This window comes from Oncorhynchus tshawytscha, linkage group LG10 (genome assembly GCF_018296145.1).
Source record: "Oncorhynchus tshawytscha isolate Ot180627B linkage group LG10, Otsh_v2.0, whole genome shotgun sequence".
In the NCBI taxonomy this organism is placed as follows: Eukaryota; Metazoa; Chordata; class Actinopteri; order Salmoniformes; family Salmonidae; genus Oncorhynchus; species Oncorhynchus tshawytscha.
Genome location: NC_056438.1, coordinates 81,154,464 through 81,173,903, shown reverse-complemented (window position 1 = coordinate 81,173,903; position 19,440 = coordinate 81,154,464). Strand labels below are relative to the sequence as shown.

At 42.6% G+C, this 19,440-nt stretch overlaps 1 protein-coding gene across 8 annotated transcripts in view; it reads left to right on the top strand.

Moving 5' to 3' along the window:
- Positions 1 to 1,561: 1,561 nt before the first annotated feature.
- The window catches only part of stam (signal transducing adaptor molecule (SH3 domain and ITAM motif) 1), a 42,861-nt gene continuing 24,982 nt past the window's right edge, over positions 1,562 to 19,440 (top strand). The window contains exons 1-7 of one of the 8 annotated variants that reach the window (XM_042329185.1): positions 1,562 to 1,794; positions 3,953 to 4,037; positions 9,940 to 10,015; positions 10,725 to 10,799; positions 16,997 to 17,188; positions 17,318 to 17,408; positions 17,683 to 17,881. In XM_042329185.1, the coding sequence (XP_042185119.1) occupies positions 1,755 to 1,794; positions 3,953 to 4,037; positions 9,940 to 10,015; positions 10,725 to 10,799; positions 16,997 to 17,188; positions 17,318 to 17,408; positions 17,683 to 17,881 (758 nt within the window). In that variant the 5' untranslated portion in view covers positions 1,562 to 1,754. Of the gene's footprint in view, positions 1,795 to 3,952; positions 4,038 to 5,043; positions 5,130 to 7,317; positions 7,450 to 9,939; positions 10,016 to 10,724; positions 10,842 to 16,996; positions 17,189 to 17,317; positions 17,409 to 17,682; positions 17,882 to 19,440 lie in introns of those variants that run through there. The other 7 variants (XM_042329183.1, XM_042329184.1, XM_042329186.1 and 4 more) reach the window with 7 other exon arrangements.

Genomic DNA, 19,440 nt, shown 5'->3' with positions numbered 1-19,440 from the left:
CATCCATACTAAACTACTAAACTACTGTAGTAGTTACAGATCCATACAGCCTCCATCCTACCTAGATCCATACAGCTAACTCCATCTGTAAACTACACTGTAGCAGATCCATACAGCTATGGGACCTCCATCCTACTAAACTACACTGTAGTAGTTACAGATCCATACAGCTATGGAGCCTCCATCCTACTAAACTACACTGTAGTAGTTACAGACCCATACAGCCTCCATCCTACTAAACTACACTGTAGCAGTTACAGATCCATACAGCTATGGAGCCTCCATCCTACTAAACTACACTGTAGTAGTTACAGATCCATACAGCCTCCATCCTACTAACCTACACTGTAGTAGTTACAGACCCATACAGCCTCCATCCTACTAAACTACACTGTAGTAGTTACAGATCCATACAGCTATGGAGCCTCCATCCTACTAAACTACACTGTAGTAGTTCAGATCCATACAGCTATGGAGCCTCCATCCTACTAAACTACACTGTAGCAGTTACAGATCCATACAGCTATGGAGCCATCATCCTACTAAACTACACTGTAGCAGTTACAGATCCACTGTCACAAAATAAAGGTTTCCTTATTGTCCCTACAATTTCTAAGCAAACAGCTGGAGGCAGGGCTTTCTCCTATAGAGCTCAATTTTTATGGAATGGTCTGTCTATCCATGTGAGAGACGCAGACTCGGTCTCGGCCCTACGTCTTTGCTGAAGACTCATCTCTTCAGTAGTTCCTATAATTAGTTCCTATGATTGAGTGTAGTCTGGCCCAGGGGTGCGAAGGTGAACGGCAAGGCACTGAAGTGAGGAACCGCCCTTGTTTTGGCTCTCTTTCAGTATCACATCCGGCCGTGATTGGGAGTCCCATAGGTCCCATTTGTTCTTAACTGACTTGCCTAGTTAACTAAAGGTTAAATAATAAAATAATACATTCTCTGCCTCTGACCCTATCACGGGAGCTGAGTAACTGGCTTACTAGTGCTCTTCCATGCCATCCCCAGGAGGGATGCATCACTTTGTGCCAGGCTTTTTTCGCTATACTCGACTTGAGTGGGTTGAGTCACTGACATCCCTGTCCAGTTTTGTGCCTCCTCGGGCTCATATGTTGGATGAGATCTTAGTGGGCTATGCTCAGCCTTGTCTCAGGGTAGTCAGTTGGTGGTCTGTTGATATCCCTCTAGTGGTATGGGGGCTGTGGCAAAGTGGGTGGAGTTGTATTCTGCCTGGTTGGCCCTATCCAGGGGTAGTGTCGGACAGGGCCACAGTGTCCCCCGTCCCCCGTCTCAGCCTCAATGCTGCAATAGTAGAGTATGCCCCCAATGCAATTCTGAATTCAAATACATCCAGTGCAATTTCAACTAATAACTGTCTTTTGATGAATGTATATAACAACATTCCAACCTTGTTTAGCATTATTTAGTCCAATTGTGGCATGATTGCACAATTGTTATCCGTTTGTATCAGTTTCAATTGGGAACTTTTAGTTTGAAGGCGAACCCCAGAAGTCCATTTTAGTTGGTCACGTGAACGTCTATGTTCAGAACGCAGTGATGTCCGTTACCCAGAATGCCTCGTTTGTTGCGGGCTGATCGAGGACTGACTGCCTGGCTAGCTAGCTGGCTACTACATATGCCCTACTTTCTGTACTAGCTATGCGTTTTAATGTAATAACTAACGTCAGTGAATAGCCGAGTGAAACGAATAAGAGAACTACAACACTGTGGTTGATATAATTGCGGTAATGCCTCTCTTCACGTCCAATCCATTTGAGCAAGATGTTGGTAAGTTGTTGACGTTGGCTACTCTAACGCCTCGGCTTTGTTTGTGTTTTGCTAGCTGTAACTTAGTACCTGAACGTTATCCAGGTCTTGAGTTGATTTTCCTCACGTAGCTAGTTAACGTTAGCGGCACGTCTTCTTAAGTTTTGTAGCCGTAGCTAGCTAACACCCTTCTTTAGTTAACTAGCTTGTTAGTTAGCTGACTGGCAGTCAACATGGCTACCTAACGTTAGCCCGTAAGAGCAATGGGGATAGCCCATTCACTAGCTAACTACTGAAGTGTTGTTAGCCAGACACCTGGCCCCGGGAATGTTGATAAAGTCAGACCATTTTGATAAGCGACAGTAAAGATGTTAACTAGCAGCAAACTGATGCTCCATGGTGCCAGACGGAGAAGATGACGTTGCATTTTATCTGCAGCTACGAAACGTCAGCTACACTAGATGCCACTACAATGACTAACTAACTATGCAGGCAAAGAAGCTAAACACGTTGCTAACGTTAACTTGGATGTGTGTGTATCAAGCATAGATTAGTGAAGGGGTTAGCTATCTATGTAACAGTATAACTTTAGACCGTCCCCTCGCCCATACCCGGGCGCGACCCAGGGACCCGCTGCACATATCAACAACAGTCACCCACGAAGCATCGTTACCCATCGCTCCAGGATGGAAAGGATGGACATGATGGACACTTTTTGGATTTGACCATGAGGACTTTTTGGAAGACCTACACAGGAGAAGATGAGACTGGAAGAGATGTTATTGACAACACTGGAAGGGGATTAGAAATATTCCTCTGTCGCTAAATTATAGCCCTTGTCATGGTGTAGTAGCCTATTCTGAATGATTTAATTTGTTTCTGAACAGACGGCAGTAATTCTATGGCTTTGGCAAGTATATTTAAATGTGTCAGGGGTGCCGCAATTCGTTCAGAACCCTTCGCGTGGCTTGGATTATATAAGGAAATAAATGATAAAGTGCAACGAGAGTTGAGATGCAGGCTCATGTCTATCAGAGTAGAAAGGAGAGATGTCATAGAAAATGAATCTCATTCTAGTTATGTGAGACATACTGGCGCGCTTCTCACACAGTCCGCATTGGTCTCAAACAAAAATAAAATCACGTTATTTGTCTGATGCGCCGAATATAACAGATGTAGACCTTACAGTGAAATGCTTACTTAAAAGCCCTTAACCAACAGTGCAGTTCAAGAAGAGTTAAAAAAATAAATCTCAGAAATCTCAACTAGCAAGCAAGTCGCAGAAATGAAGATCCTGGGGGGGGGGAGAATTCAAGCAGGTGGGAGATTTTCGGCACAACACCTGTACCGAGTCAGTGTGCCGGGGTACAGGTTAGTTGAGGTAACTTGTACATGAAGGTAGGGGTGAGGTGACTATGCATAGATAATAAACAGCGAGTAGCAGCAGTGTACAAGACAAATGGGGGTCAATGTAAATAGTCCGGGTGGCCATTTGATTAATTGTTCAGCAGTTTATGGCTTGGGGTAGAAGCTATTAAGGAGCCTTTTGGTCCTAGACTTGGCGCTCCGGTACCGCGTGCCATAGGTTACAATTTTGCGCAAACCTTAAAACACGGCCGGCCCAACCCAAATGAACTCTTAGGATATTAGGCTCGGCCTGAAAATCGACTTTTTCACATTACGTTTTTTTCTGGTGGCTGGAGAATTAACTGATAGAGAACTCAAATGAACTTTGATCGCTTTTATTAAACATGTTACGTTGCAAAAATGTGAAAATGATTTATTGGGCCAGTAGAGGTACGGGATCCAGCAAATTACGTTTAGAAACAAAACAGTCCAAAACGTGGAGGTGCCGGAACCTGATCCGGCTCTAATTAAGCACTGCAGGTGCTTCGTAAACAACAGGTGTAGACTAACAGTGAAATGCTTTCTTACGGCCCTTCCCAACAATGCAGAGAAATAGTTGAACAAATGTAAAAAATAATAACCCAGGGAATAAATAGAAAAATAATAACATAAGGAATAAATACATGTTGAGTAACTGATGCGCCATATCCGGTTAGAACTCTGGCTCTAGATGTGACAAGTGGTTCCCCACATTATCTTACCCTAAATTGATTTGTTTGTGTTATAGCCTACTTCAGCAGTGAGCTGATGTTTTGTGTTTGTTGTTCTTCAGAGAAAGCCACCAGTGAGATGAACACAGCGGAGGACTGGGGCCTCATCCTGGACCTTTGTGATAAGATAGGACAGTCTCGCTCCGGGTCAGTTACACATGTCTATCAATACGTCAATCAATTATATGTATACTGTATATCCAGATAGGGCAGTCTCCTATAAGACAGGGCAGTCTCAGCGGGCCAGGAATAAGACAGGGCAGTCTCCTAGCGGGCCAGGAATAAGACAGGGCAGTCTCCTAGCGGGCCAGGAATAAGACAGGGCAGTCTCCTAGCGGGCCAGGAATAAGACAGGGCAGTCTCCTAGCGGGCCAGGAATAAGACAGGGCAGTCTCCTAGCGGGCCAGGAATAAGACAGGGCAGTCTCCTAGCGGGCCAGGAATAAGACAGGGCAGTCTCCTAGCGGGCCAGGAATAAGACAGGGCAGTCTCCTAGCGGGCCAGGAATAAGACAGGGCAGTCTCCTAGGGGCCAGGAATAAGACAGGGCAGTCTCCTAGCGGGCCAGGAATAAGACAGGGCAGTCTCCTAGCGGGCCAGGAATAAGACAGGGCAGTCTCCTAGAGGAATAAGACAGGGCAGTCTCCTAGCGGGCCAGGAATAAGACAGGGCAGTCTCCTAGCGGGCCAGGAATAAGACAGGGCAGTCTCCTAGCGGGCCAGGAATAAGACAGGGCAGTCTCCTAGCGGGCCAGGAATAAGACAGGGCAGTCTCCTAGCGGGCCAGGAATAAGAGTATGTATGTATGTCTAGGAGTAGGTCACATGAAGGTGTGATGTTTGTAATAAAAATGTGTTGATGAATATTAATGTGTTGTTGATGTTAGTTTGGACACACCTACTCTTTCAAGGGGTTTTCTTTATTTGTACTATTTTCTACATTGTAGAATAACAGTGAAGACATCAGCAAATATGAAATAACACATGTATTCATGTAGTAACCAAAAAAGTGTTAAACAAATCAAAATATATTTGAGTTTCTTCAAAGTTGCCACCGTTTGCCTTGATGACAGCTTTGCACTCTTGGGATTCTCTCAACCAGCTTCACCTGGATTGCTTTTCCAACAGTCTTGAAGGAGTTCCCACATGCTGAGCACTTGTTGGCTGCTTTTCCTTCACTCTGCGATCCAACTCATCCCAAACCATCTATATTAGGTTGAGGCCGGGTCATTGTGGAGGCCAGGTAATCTGATGCAGCACTCCATCACACATCTTCTTGGTCAAATAGCCCTTACGCAGCCTGGAGGTGTGTTTTGGGTAATTGTCCTGTTGAAAACAAATGATAGTCCCACTAAGCGCAAACCAGATGGGATGGCATATCGCTGCAGAATGCTGTGGTAGTCATGCTGGTTAAGTGTGCCTTGAATTCTAAATAAATCACAGACCGTGTCACCAGCATAGCACCATCACACCTCCAAGCTTCACGATGGGAATCACACATGCAGAGATCATCTGTTCACCTACTCTGAGTCTCACAAAGACAGGGCTGTTGGAACCAAAAATCTCCAATTTGGGCTCCTCAGACCAAAGGACAGATTTCTACCGGTCTAATGTCCATTACTTGTGTTTCTTGGCCTAAGCAAGTCTCTTCTTATTGGTGTCCTTTAGTAGTGGTTTCTTTACAGCAATTCGACCATGAATGATGCGGGTGGTGGGTAGCCTAGTGGTTAGAGCATTGGACTAGTAACCGAAAGGTTGCAAAATCGAATCCCCAAGCTGACAATGTAAAAATCTTTCTTTCTGCCCCTGAACAAGGCAGTTAACCCACTGTTCCTAGTCTGTCATTGTAAATAAGAATTTGTTCTTAACTGACTTGCCTAGTTATTTAAAAAAACAGTTGATGTTGAGATGTCTGTTACTTGCACTAATTATTTGGGCTGTAATCTGAGGTGCAGTTAACGCTAATGAACTTATCCTCTGCAGCAGAGGTAACTCTGGGTCTTCCTTTCCTGTGGCGGTCCTCATGAGAGCCAGTTTCATCATAGTGCTTGATGATTTGTGCGACTGCACTTAAAGAATGTTTCAAAGTTCTTGAAATTTTTCCAGATTGACTGACCTTCATGTCTTAAAGTGATGATTGACTTTTGCTTCTCTTTGCTTATTTTAGCTGTTCTTGCTGTAATATGGACTTGGTATTTTACCAAATAGGGCTATCTTCTACAACCCTATGTTGTCACAACACACCTGATTGGATCAAATGCATTAAGAAGGATAGAAATTCCACCAATGAACTTTTAACAAAACACACCTGTTAATTGAAATGCATTCTAGGTGACTACCTTGTGAAGCGAGTTGAGAGAATGCCAAGAGTGTGCGACGCTGTCAAGGTAAAGGGTGGCTACTTTGAGGAATCTAACATATAGAATATATTTAGATTTTTTTTTAACCTTTCTAGCGCCCTCGACAACATTCCACTGAAAAGGCAGCACGTGAAATTCAAAAATATTTTTTAGAAATATGTCACTTTCACACATTAACAAGTCCAATACAGCAAATAAAAAAACATCTTGTTAATCTACCCATTGTGTCCGATTTCAAAAATGCTTTACAGCTAAAACACAACATATGATTATGTTAGGTCAGAGTCAAGTCACAAACACACACACCGCCATTTCCCAGCCAAAGATAGGAGTCACAAAAAGCAGAAATGGAGAGAAAATGAATCACTAACCTTTGATGATCTTCATCAGATGACACTCATAGGACATCATGTTACACAATACATATATGTTTTGTTCGATAATGTGCATATTTCTATCCAAAAATCTGTTTACATTGGCGCGTTACGTGCAGTAATGTTTTGATTCCAAAAGATCCAATGATTTTGCAGAAATACTAATAATAAACATTGATAAAAGATACTAGTGTTATTCACAGAATTAAAGAGATTTCTCCTTAATGCAACCGCTGTGTCAGATTTTTTAAAAACTTTACGGAAAAAGCATAATCTGAGAACCTCACTCAGAACCCAAAACATCCAGAGGAATAGCCGCCGTTTTGTAATCAACAAAGTTAGAAACAACACCATAAATATTCACTTTGATGATCTTCATCAGAAGTTACCCCCAGGAATCACAGTTCGATAATAAATTACTGATTTGTTCAATAAAGTTCCATCATTTATGTCCAAATAGCCACTTGTTAGCATGTTCAGCCCAGTAAACCATCTTCATGAGGCGCGGGCATTTCATCCAGACAAAAACTCAGTTCCCTTACAGTCCTTTAGAAACATGTCAAACGATGTATGGAATCAATATTGTTTTTTAGCATGAAACATCAATGTTCCAACCGGAGAATTCCTTTCTCTTCAGAAAGGCACTGGAACGAGAGGTAACTCTGTCGGGAGTGCGCGTCATGAGACCAAGGCTCTCTGCCAGACCACTGACTCAGGTTTCATGAGCCCCTCCTTTATAGTAGAATCCTCCTTCAAGTTTCAAAAGACGGTTGACATCTAGTGGAAGCCCTAGGAAGTGCAACCTCATCCAAATCTCAATGTGTACAAGGTAGGCCAAGCTTTGGAAAACTACAATACTAATAATACTATGCATATATTAGCATCTGGGACAGAGTAGGAGGCAGTTCACTCTGGGCATGCTATTCATCCAAAAGTGAAAATGCTGCCCCCTATCCCAAAAAGGTTAACACTTTTTTTTTTGGTTACTACGTGATTCTATGTGTTATTTGTTAAGTGTTGCAGTCATTTCAGTCGCTGTAGTAGCTGGCGTGTATTGTGTTGAATCATCCGCAGACAGACACACTTTACTCAAAGCCAGTGGCATGTCATTAGTAAAGATTGAAAAAACAATATGTAAGGGGCCTATGAGACAGCTTCCCTGTGAAATTCCTGATTATGTTGGAGAGGCTTCCATTAAAGAACACACTCTGTGTTCTGTTAGACGGGTAACTCTTTATCCACAATATAGTAGGGGGTGTAAAGCCAGAACACATATTTTTCCAGCAGCAGACAATGATCAATCATGTCAAAAGCCACACTGAAGTCTTAACAAAACAGCCCCCACAATCTTTTTATCATCAATTTCTCTCAGACAATAATCAGTCATTTGTGTAAGTGCTGTTTTCGTTGAATATCATTCCCTATAAGTGTGCTGAAAGTCTCAGTTTGTTTACTGTAAAATAGCATTGTATCTGGTCAAACAATTTTTTCCTAAAGTTTACAATGTGTTGGTAACAGCCTGATTGGTCGGCTATTTTATCCAGCAATGGGGGCTTTACTATTCTTGGGTAGCAGAATGACTTGGTTCCCTCCAGGCCTGGGGGCGCACACTTTCTAGTAGGTTTAAATTGAAAACATGGCAAATGGGAGTGGCAATATCGTCCCCTATCATCCTCAGTAATTTTCCATCCAAGTTGTCAGACCCCGGTGGTTTGTCATTGTTTATCAACAATCTTTTTTTCACCTCTTCCACACTGACTTTACGGAATTCAAAAGTATAATTCTAGTCTTTCATAATTTGGTCAGATATACTTGGATGTATAGTGGCAGTGTTTGTTGCTGGCATGTCATGCCTAAATTTGTTAATCTTGCCTATGAAAAAAATCATTAAAGTAGTTGGCAATATCAGTTGGTTTTGTGTTGTATGAGCCGTCTGTTTCAATGAATGATGAAGCCGATTTTGCCTTTTTTCACAATTTAATTTTAGGTGCTCCAAATATTTTTTACTATCATTCACATTTATCTTTGTTTCATAGTGTAGTTTTATTTTATTGTTTAGTCACATGATTTCTCAATTTGCATGAAGTTTGTCAATCCATTGTGCAGCCAGACTTATTTTCCATTCCTTTTGCCTCATCCCTCCCAACTATATAATTTTCAATTCCTTATCAGTCCACAGGAATTTTACAGTTTTTAGTCATTTTCTTAATGGATGTGTGCTTATTACTAACTGGAATGAGCAATTTCATAAATGTGTTTAGTATACCGTCTGTTTGCTCCTCATTACACACCACGGACCAACAAATATTCTTTACATCAACAACATAGGAATCACTACAAAACGTATTGTATGACCTCTTATACACTATATTAGGCCAAGCCTTTGGGACTTTGGTTTTCCTAGATGTGTCTACTAAAGTTGCAGGCACTGGTTACAGTTTGAAGCAGCTTGATGAAAGCCAATATTTATATTTAAGCAAATATTTATATAAGTCAATATTTAAATCACCCAGAGAATATACCTTTCTGTTGATATCACATACATTATCAAGCATTTCACACTTGTCATCCAGATACTGACTGTTAGCACTTGGTGGTCTGTAGCAGCTTCCCACCAGAATGGGCTTTAGGTGAGGCAGCTGAACCTGTAGCCATATTACTCCAACAGTATTTAACATGAGATCCTCTCTAATCTTCACAGGAATGTGGTTCTGAATATAAACATCAACACCTCCACCTTTGGCATTTCTGTATTTTCTGTAGATGTTATAACCTTGTATTGCTACCACTGTATCATCAAAGGTATTATCTAAGTGAGTTTCAGAGCTACTCAGAATATGAATGTCATCTGTTACTAGCAAATTATTGATTTCATGAACTTTGTTTCTTAAGCTACATATGTTAACGTGGGCTATTTTGAGCATTTTTCTCCCGGGATGCTTACTGTTTTCATTGCTTTACTGTGAAGCTTAGCAGCAGTAGATGTGCTCATGTTATTTATGTTAGTGCAGGGTGAGAACCTAGCATCACAATGGTAGGGATTAACTGAGCTGGGCGTGAGTCATTAAGTCATTGTTTCAACGTAGCCTTATAATGCTGTGAATGGATCCATGAACTCAAATGATTTGGGTGGATTCAATCCTCCTTATAAAACATGTTTTGTTTCCAGAATATCAACAATTGTCAAAAAAGATTACACCCATTAAGCTGCAAAAATCACTTAGCCAGTTCTGAAGAGAGAATCCCGCTAAAGCATTGTTGATGAGGATGTGTGTGTTATTGATGATCATAATGAAGGTTGATGTGTGTTCTATTCAAGGCCTAAAGAATGTCTTCGGTCGATTATGAGACGAGTCAATCACAAGGATCCACATGTTGCCATGCAGGCTCTGACGGTAAACACAGACAACACAGCTATGTATTACAACAGGTGCTTGGAGGAAAAACTGTCTGCTGTATAAATATATTTCATAAAGCGGTCTTAAGCTGTCATAAAGCCCTGTCTTATGCTGTAAATGCACTACATGACCAACAGTATGTGGACACCATCTTGTCGAACATCTCATTCCAAAATCATGAGCGTTAATATTGACTTGGTCCCCCATTTGCTGCTATAACAGCCTCCATTCTTCAGGATTTCCACTAGATGTTGGAACATTGCTGCGGTGACTTGCTTCCATTCAGCTACAAGAGCCTTAGTGAGGTCGGGCACCGATATTGGATATTGCTCCTAGACGTTTCCACATCACAATAACAGCACTTATAGTTGGCCAAGGACAGCTCGAACAGGGCAGATTTGATGAATTTGATGAACTGACTTGTTGGAAAGGTGGTATTCTATTACGGTGCCACGTTGAAAGTCATTACCAATGTTTGTCTATGGAGATTGCATGGCAGTGTGCTCGATTTGAAACACCTGTCATTAACAGGTGTGGCTGAAATAGCCAGATCTACTCATTCAAGGGGTGTCCACATAGTTTTGTCGATATAGTGTGTATTTCATAAAGCTGTCTCATGCTATAAATATATTTCATAGAGCTTTATGACAGCTTAAAAAAGCTTTATCTTTACATTATTGAAGTAAACGTGTTTTTCCCTTCCCAGCTACTTGGTGCCTGTGTTTCAAACTGTGGGAAGATATTTCATCTAGAAGTGTGCTCCAGAGAGTTTGCCAGTGAGGTCAGCAACGTTCTAAACAAGGTCTGGATATTCGCTGTCATTGTATGTAATGTTACAGAAATATCTACTTTGAAAATTGTTGTATGAAACGTGTTGTATAAAGTTTGAAGGGCCATACTAATCTAAGTGTGTGTGTTTTACAGGCCCATTTTCAGCTGGCTACTTTTTCCATTTTAGTTTTATTTATTCATATTATAAGCTCAACAATGCACACATGGCTAAAGGCTACGCGCAAAGTTTCCAAAATGCCATTAGCCGGAAAACACAATTCTCCAAAGCGCACCACAAGCGGTAACATGCGATGTAGATGAAAATATCCGTGAGCGGTTTCATGCGACATAGATGCAAATATTCGTGAGCGGTTTCATGCAATATAGATGCAAATATATGTTAGAAATTAAGAGGGGAGATCTAAAGATTCATTGGTTACTAATCATCTTTAATTTCACCTTTACTTAACCAGGTAGGCCAGTTGAGAACAAGTTCTCATTTACAACTGCAACCTGGCCAAGATAAAGCAAAGCATTGCAACAAAAACAACAGTTACACATGGAGTAAACAAACATGCAGTCAATAACACAATAGAAAAATCTATATAGTGTGTGCAAATGAGGTAGGATAAGGGAGGTAAGGCAATAAATAGGCCCTATAGGTGAAAATAATTACAATTTAGCATTAATATGGGGATTATTAATATGGGGATGAGGTAGTCGTGTGTGCAATTTACAGATTGGCTGTGTACAGTGATCGGTAAGCTGCTCAGACAGCTGATGCTTAAAGTTAGTGAGGGAGATATGAGTCTCCAGCTTCAGTGATTTAAAAAAGAAAAAAGCAATTTGTTCCAGTTATTGGCATCGGAGAACTCGAAGGAAAGGCAGCCAAATGAGGAGTTAGCTTTGGGGATGACCAGTGAAATATACCTGCTGGAGCGCGTGCTGCTGGGTGTTGCTATGGTGACCAGTTAGCTGAGATAAGGTGGGGCTTTACCTAGCAAAGACTTATAGATGACCTGGAGCCAGTGGGTTTGGCGACGAATATGAAGCGACGGCCAGCCAACGAGAGCATACAGGATGCAGTGGTGCGTAGTAGTTTGTTGAGTATAGTGTTGGAGGCTATTTTGAAAATTACATCGCTGAAGTCCAGGATCGGTAGGAGAGTCAGTTTTACGAAGGTATGTTTAGCAGCATGAGTGAAGGAGGCTTTGTTGCAAAATAGGAAGCCGATTTCTAGATTTAATTTTGGATTGGAGATGCTTAATTTGAGTCTGGAAGGAGAGTTTACAGTCTAACCAGACACCTAGGTATTTGTAGTTGTCCACATATTCTAAGTCAGAACCGTCAGAGTGATGATGGTAGACGGACGGGCGAGTGCGGACAGCGATTGGTAGAAGGGCGTGCATTTAGTTTTACTAGCATTTAAGAGCAGTTGGAGGCCACGGAAGGAGTGTTGTATGGCATTGAAGCTCTTCTGGAGGTTTGTTAACCGTTTCCAAAGAACGGCCAGAAGTATACAGCATGGTGTCGTCTGCGTAGAGGTGGATCAGAGAATCACCAGCAGCAAGAGCGACATCACTGATACATATAGAGAAACGTGTCGCCCCAAGAATTGAACCTTGTGGTACCCCCGTAGAAACTGCCAGAGGTCCGGACAACAGGCCCTCCGATTTGACACACTGAACTATCTGAGAAGTAGTTGGTGATCCAGGCGAGGCAGTCATTTGAGAAACTAAGGCTATTGAGTCTGCCGATAAGATTGTGGTGATTGACAGAGTCGAAAGCCTTGGTCAGGTCAATGAAGACGGCTGCACCTTACTGTCTTTTATCGATCGTGGTTATGATATCGTTTAGGAACTTGAGCGTGACTGAGGTGCACCCATGACCAGCTCGGAAACCAGATTGCATAACGGAGACGGTACAGCAGGATTCGAAATGGTTGGTGATGTTTGTTAACTTGGCTTTTGAAGACTTTAGAAAGGCAGGGCAGGATAGATATAGGTCTGTAACAGTTTGGGTCGAGAGTGTCTCCCCCTTTGAAGAGGGGTATAACCGTGGCAGCTTTCCAATCTTTAGGGAACTCAGATGATACGAAAGAGTTTGAATAGGCTAGTAATAGGCATTGTAACAATGGCGGCGGATAATTTTAGAGAGGATCCAGATTGTCTAGCCCAGCTGATTTGTAGGGTCCAGATTTTGCAGCTCTTTCAGAACATCAGCGATTTGGGTGAAGGAGTAGCGGGGGGGACGAGGGGGCTGAGATGTTGGCCAGGGTAGGGGTAACCAGGGGGAAAGCATGGTCAGCTGTAGAAAAATGCTTATTGAAATGTTCGATTATCGTAGATTTATCGGTGGTGACAGTGTTTCCTAACCTCAGTGCAGTGGGCAGCTGCGAGGAGGTGCTCTTATTCTCCATGGACTTTACAGTGTCCCGAAACATTTGGAAATTTGTGTTACAGGATGCAAATTTCTGTTAGGGAAGCAAAGGCTAGTTTTTTCAAACTGAGGGTAGGTTGGTCAGGATGATAGCTGAGGGTTCCCGTGTTTACCGATTTTAGGGTTGTACCTGGTAGGTTCCTTGATAATTTGTGTGAGATTGAGGGCATCTAGTTTAGATTGTAGGACGGCCGGGGTGTTAAGCATATTCCAGTTTTTCAACTAGCATGGGTTGCTAATATGACTAGGATTATACCTTTGGCTGCTGGACAATTAAAACGTTGATTTGAAAACCTATAGAACGTTATGAAAATGCTGGTTTCAATGGCATATGAAGTCTTCATAAAATAATAGATTATTGGTTTCAATGGCATATGAACTCTTTATAGAATTCCACCCACATTTCTATGGTCGTATTTTGGCTACTTTGAAACAGGGCAAGAAATGCTTCATAAAATGACATAAAACGTCCAGGTTTCAAACAATTAAGTAAATGGTTAAATAGTTTCAAAATGCTGACCGCCTCCTCTCAGATTCCAGGTGGGTGAAGTGAGGTGCACAACAGCCACTGACCTTCACTCCGGTCTTGGTTAACATTTGGTCTGAACAAAAACTGCACCTTGAGAATGTCGACAGAATCAAGCCTTTACGTTGTTAATTATCCTTCATTATATTTGTCAAACATAATTCTGCCAATAACAGTTTCTCCTCCCCACGCAGAACACTCCCAGACAGTCCTGCAAAGAAGCTACTTATTTTTTTTATTTTATTTTTTTATTTTTAATTGAAAACAACCATAGGAAGGTACTTAATTGTTACCCAGAAATAATTTGATATTGAGATATAAACTGCTGCGTTCGACCTTTACTTCATTGTTCTGTTTGAATAAAATACACTGCCTTTCAAAAGTTTGGGGTCATTTAGAAATGTCCTTGTTTTCCATGAAAACACATGAAATGAAATTAGTTGCAAAATGATTAGGAAATATCGTCAAGACGTTGACAAGGTTATAAATAATGATTTTTAATTGAAATAACTTAGCTTTCGTCAAAGAATCCTCCATTTGCAGCAATTACAGCATTGCAGGCCTTTGGCATTCTAGTTGTCAATTTGTTGAGGTAATCTGAAGAGATTTCACCCCTTCCTGAAGCACATCCCACAAGTTGGATTGACTTGATGGGAACACAACAGCTCAGCCGGGTTGAGATCTGGTGACTGTGCTGGCCACTCCATTATAGACAGAATACCAGCTGACTGCTTCTTCCCTAAATAGTTATTGCGTAGTTTGGAGCTGTTCTTTGGGTCAATGCCCTGTTGTAGGAGGAAATTGGCTCCATTTAAGCGTCGTCCACAGAGTATGGCATGGCGTTGCAAAATGGAGTGATGGCTTTCCTTTTTCAAGATCACTTTTACCCTGTACAAATCTCCCACTTTACCGCCACCAAAGCACCCCCGACCATCACATTGCCTCCACCAAGCAGGGTAGCCTAGTGGTTAGAGCATTGGACTAGTAACCGAAAGGTTGCAAGTTCAAATCCCAGAGCTGACAAGGTGCAACTCTGTCGTTCTGCCCCTGAACAGGCAGTTAACCCACTGTTCCTAGGCCGCCATTGAAAATAAGAATTTGTTCTTAACTGACTTGCCTAGTTAAATAAAGGTTAAAAAAAATATTTAAAAAAAGCACTCCTTCAACATATTTAAAAACATTTCTGCGTCTCACGAATGTTGTTTTTTGTGATCTGAACACCTCAAACTTAGATTTCTGTCCATAACACTTTTAGTCCAATATTCACATGTCTGTGTTCTTTGGCCCATCTTATTCCAAATGCATGCTTTTCAACCGTTCGCTGCCTGCACCCGCACGCCCGACTAGCATCACCACCCTGGATGGTTCCGACCTAGAATATGTGGACATCTATAAGTACCTAGGTGTCTGGCTAGACTGTAAACTCTTCTTCCAGACTCATATCAAACATCTCCAACTAAAATCAAATCTAAAGTCTGCTTTCTATTCCACAACAAAGCCTCCTTCACTCACGCCGCCAAACTTACCCTAGTAAAACTGACTATCCTACCGATCCTCGACTTCGGCGATGTCATCTACAAAATAGCTTCCAATACTCTACTCAGCAAACTGGATGCAGTTTATCACAGTGCCATCTGTTTTGTTACTAAAGCACCTTATACCACCCACCACTGCGACCTGTATGCTCTAGTCGGCTGGCCCTCGCTACATATTCGTCGCCAGACCCACTGGCTCCAGGTCATCTACAAGTCCATGCTAGGTAAAGTTCCGCCTTATCTCAGTTCACTGGTCACGATGGCAACACCCACCCGTAGCACGTGCTCCAGCAGGTGTATCTCACTGATCATCCCTAAAGCCAACACCTCATTTGGCCGCCTTTCAACTGGAACGAATTGCAAAAATCGCTGAAGTTGGAGACTATTATCTCCCTCACCAACTTCAAACATCTGCTATCTGAGCAGCTAACCAATCGCTGCAGCTGTACAATATCGGTAAATAGCCCACCCAATTTTACCTACCTCATCCCCATACTGTTTATTTACTTTTCTGCTTTTTTGCACACCAATATCTCTACCTGTACATGACCATCTGATCATCTATCACTCCAGTGTTAATCTGCAAAATTGTAATTATTCGCCTACCACCTCATGCCTTTTGCACACAATGTATATAGACACTTTTTTTTCCTGCTGTGTTATTGACTTGTTAATTGTTTACTCCATGTGTAACTCTGTGTTGTCTGTTCACACTGCTATGCTTTATCTTGGCCAGGTTGCAGTTGCAAATGAGAACTTGTTCTCAACTAGCCTACCTGGTTAAATAAAGGTGAAATAAAAATACATTTTATTTTATTTTTTATTGGCCAGTCAGATATGGCTTTTTCTTCGCAACTCTGCCTAGAAGGCCAGCGTCCTGGAGTTGCCTCTTTGCTGTTGACTTTGAGACTGGTGTTTTGTGGGTACTATTTAATGAAGCTGCCAGTTGAGGACTTGTGAGGAGTCTGTTTCTCAAACTAGACACTCTAATGTACTTGTTCTCTTGCTCAGTTGTGCACCGGGGCCTCCCACTCCACTTTCTATTCTGTTTCTTGGCAATTTCTCAGAACAAGAATAGACTGACGAGTTTCAGAATAAAGTCCTTTTGTTTCTGGCCATTTTGAGCCTGTAATCGAACCCACAAATGCTGATGCTCCAGATACTCAACTAAAGTATTAACTAGTTAAAGAAGACCAGTTTTATTGCTTCTTTAATCAGGACAATAGTTTTAAGCAATGCTAACATAATTGTAAATGGGTTTTCTAATGATCAGTTAGCCCTTTAAAATGATCAACTTGGATTAGCTAACACAATGTGCCATTGGAAAACAGGAGTGGTGGTTGCTGATAATGGGCCTCTGTACGCCTATGTAGATATTCCATAAAAAAAATCAGCCTTTTCCAGCTACAATAGTCATTTACAACATTAACAATGTATACACTGGATTTCTGATCAATTTGATGTAATTTTAATGGACCAAAAAATGTCTTTTCTTTAAAAAACAAGGAACTTTCTAAGTGACAACTTTTGAATGGTAGTGTACGTAATTCGAAAAACAAACATTGCGGCAATTCATATCTTGAAGTAAAACAACTGTAAATAAGACTTTAACCCCCTGGTCCCTGGGCGCGTTGCTGGCTACTCTTTCTATTTGGCTGGCTACTTTACATACTTGTGCAAAACGCGTGTGTGTATGTGTGTGTCCAGGGCCACCCTAAGGTATGTGAGAAGCTGAAGGCACTGATGGTAGAGTGGGCAGAGGACTTTAGGAATGACCCTCAGCTCAGCCTGATTTCAGCCATGATCAAGAACCTCAGGGAACAGGGGGTCACCTTCCCTGCTGTGGGCTCTCAGGTGGGTGCACTGGGGGCGGTCACCTTCCCTGCTGTGGGCTCTCAGGTGGGTGCACTGGGGGGGGGGTGTACTGTGTGATTATAAAACAGAGATTAAACACGTTGCTGTTACAAGGCTGCATTCATTCTGGAGCAGAATAGGGCTGCATTCATTCTTGGATATTGGTCTGTTTAGGCTGCGGAGAAAGCTAAAGCAAGTCCTGCTTTAGTGGCAAAGGATCCATCCACCTTAACCAACAAGAAGGAGGAGGAAGACCTGGCTAAAGGTAAAGACACCAACTAGACCTGGCTGAAGGTAAAGACGCCCACTAGACTGGGTTCTAGATATAAACTAGACCTGGCCGCAGGTAAATAGACTGTCTTCTGGAATAAAGTTCGTAACGACATGATCATTGAATTAGCATATTACTATGTGATTTGCCACAGTTGGCCATTCCTCTAAATGTATATTAGTCCGAAATGTAATTGTAAATCTCTGACTGTCCTCTTCTGCCCCCCCCCCTGTTCTCTCCTGTCTTCCATTCTCCTCTCCTCCCCCAGCCATAGAGTTATCTCTAAAGGAGCAGCGAAGTCAGCCTGGGTCAGGGCTGTCTGGGTCTGGTTTGTACCCCAGCGCCTCTTTCCTCTCTTCCCAGAGGCCTGAGGGCAGGAAGGTCAGGGCCATCTATGACTTTGAGGCTGCAGAGGACAACGAGCTCACCTTCAAGTCTGGAGAGATCATCACTATCCTGGACGACAGGTCAGGTCACCTTGCCATTCCAACCCTAAACCCTATCCCTACCATACCAACCCTATCCATACCAACCCTAAACCCTACCATACCAACCCTATCCCTACCATACCAACCCTATCCCTACCAACCCTAAACCCTATCCCTACCATACCATACCACTAATGCCTAAATCCTATCCCACCAAACCTAAACCCTATCCCTACCATACCACTAAACTCTATCCCTGCCATACCAACCCTAAACCCTATCCCTGCCATACCACTATCCCTGCCATACCAACCCTAAACCCTATTCCCTACCATACCAACCCTATCCCTACCATACCACTAACGCCTAAACCATATCCCTGCCAAACCACTAACCCTGCCATACCAACCCTTAAACCCTATCCCTACCATACCAACCCTTAAACCCTATCCCTACCATACCAACCCTAAACCATATCCCTGCCATACCAAACCTAAACCCTATCCCTATCATACCAACCCTAAACCGTATCCATGCCATACCAATCCTAAACCGTATCCATGCCATACCAACCCTTAAACCCTATCCATACCAACCCAAACTTTATCCCTGCCATACCAAACCTAAACCCTATCCCTGCCATAGCAACCCTAAACCCTATCCCTGCCATAGCAACCCTAAACCCTATCCCTGCAACCCCCTAAAGCCCCTAAACCCTCCCTACCATACCAACCCTTAAACCCTATCCCTACCATACCATCCCTAAACCCTATCCCGACATACCAACTCTAAACCTTATCCCTGCCATACCACTAACCCTACCATACCAACCCTAAACCCTATCCCTACCATACCAACCCTAAACTATATCCATGCCATACCAAACCTACACCATATCCATGTCATACCAACCCTAAACCCTATCCCTGCCATACCAACCCAATTCCATACCATTCCAATAAACCCTATCCCTGCCATATCAAACCCTATCCCTAATACCACTAACCCTCCACTAAACCCGCCATACCAACCCTAAACCCTATCCCTTCCAACCCCTACCATACCAACTCTAAACCCTATCCCTAACATACCATTATCCCTGCCATACTAACCCTTAGCCCTATCCCTACTATACCAACCCTAAACCCTATCCCTACCATTCCAACCCTAAACCATATCCCTACCAACCCTAACCCTACCATTCCACTAACCCTGCCATACCACTAACCCTGCCATACAAACCTTAAACCCTATCCCTGCCATACCACTAAACCCTATCCCTACCATACCACTAACCCTACCATACCAACCCTAAACCCTACCATACCAACCCTAAACCCTACCATACCAACCCTATCCCTACCATACCAACCCTATCCCTACCATACCAACCCTATCCCTACCATACCAACCCTATCCCTACCATACCAACCCTATCCCTACCAACCCTAAACCCTATCCATACCACCAAACCTAAACCCTATCCCACCAAACCTAAACCCTATCCCTACCATACCACTAAACCCTATCCCTGCCATACCAACCCTAAACCCTATCCCTGCCATACCAAACTTAAACCCTATCCCTATCATACAACC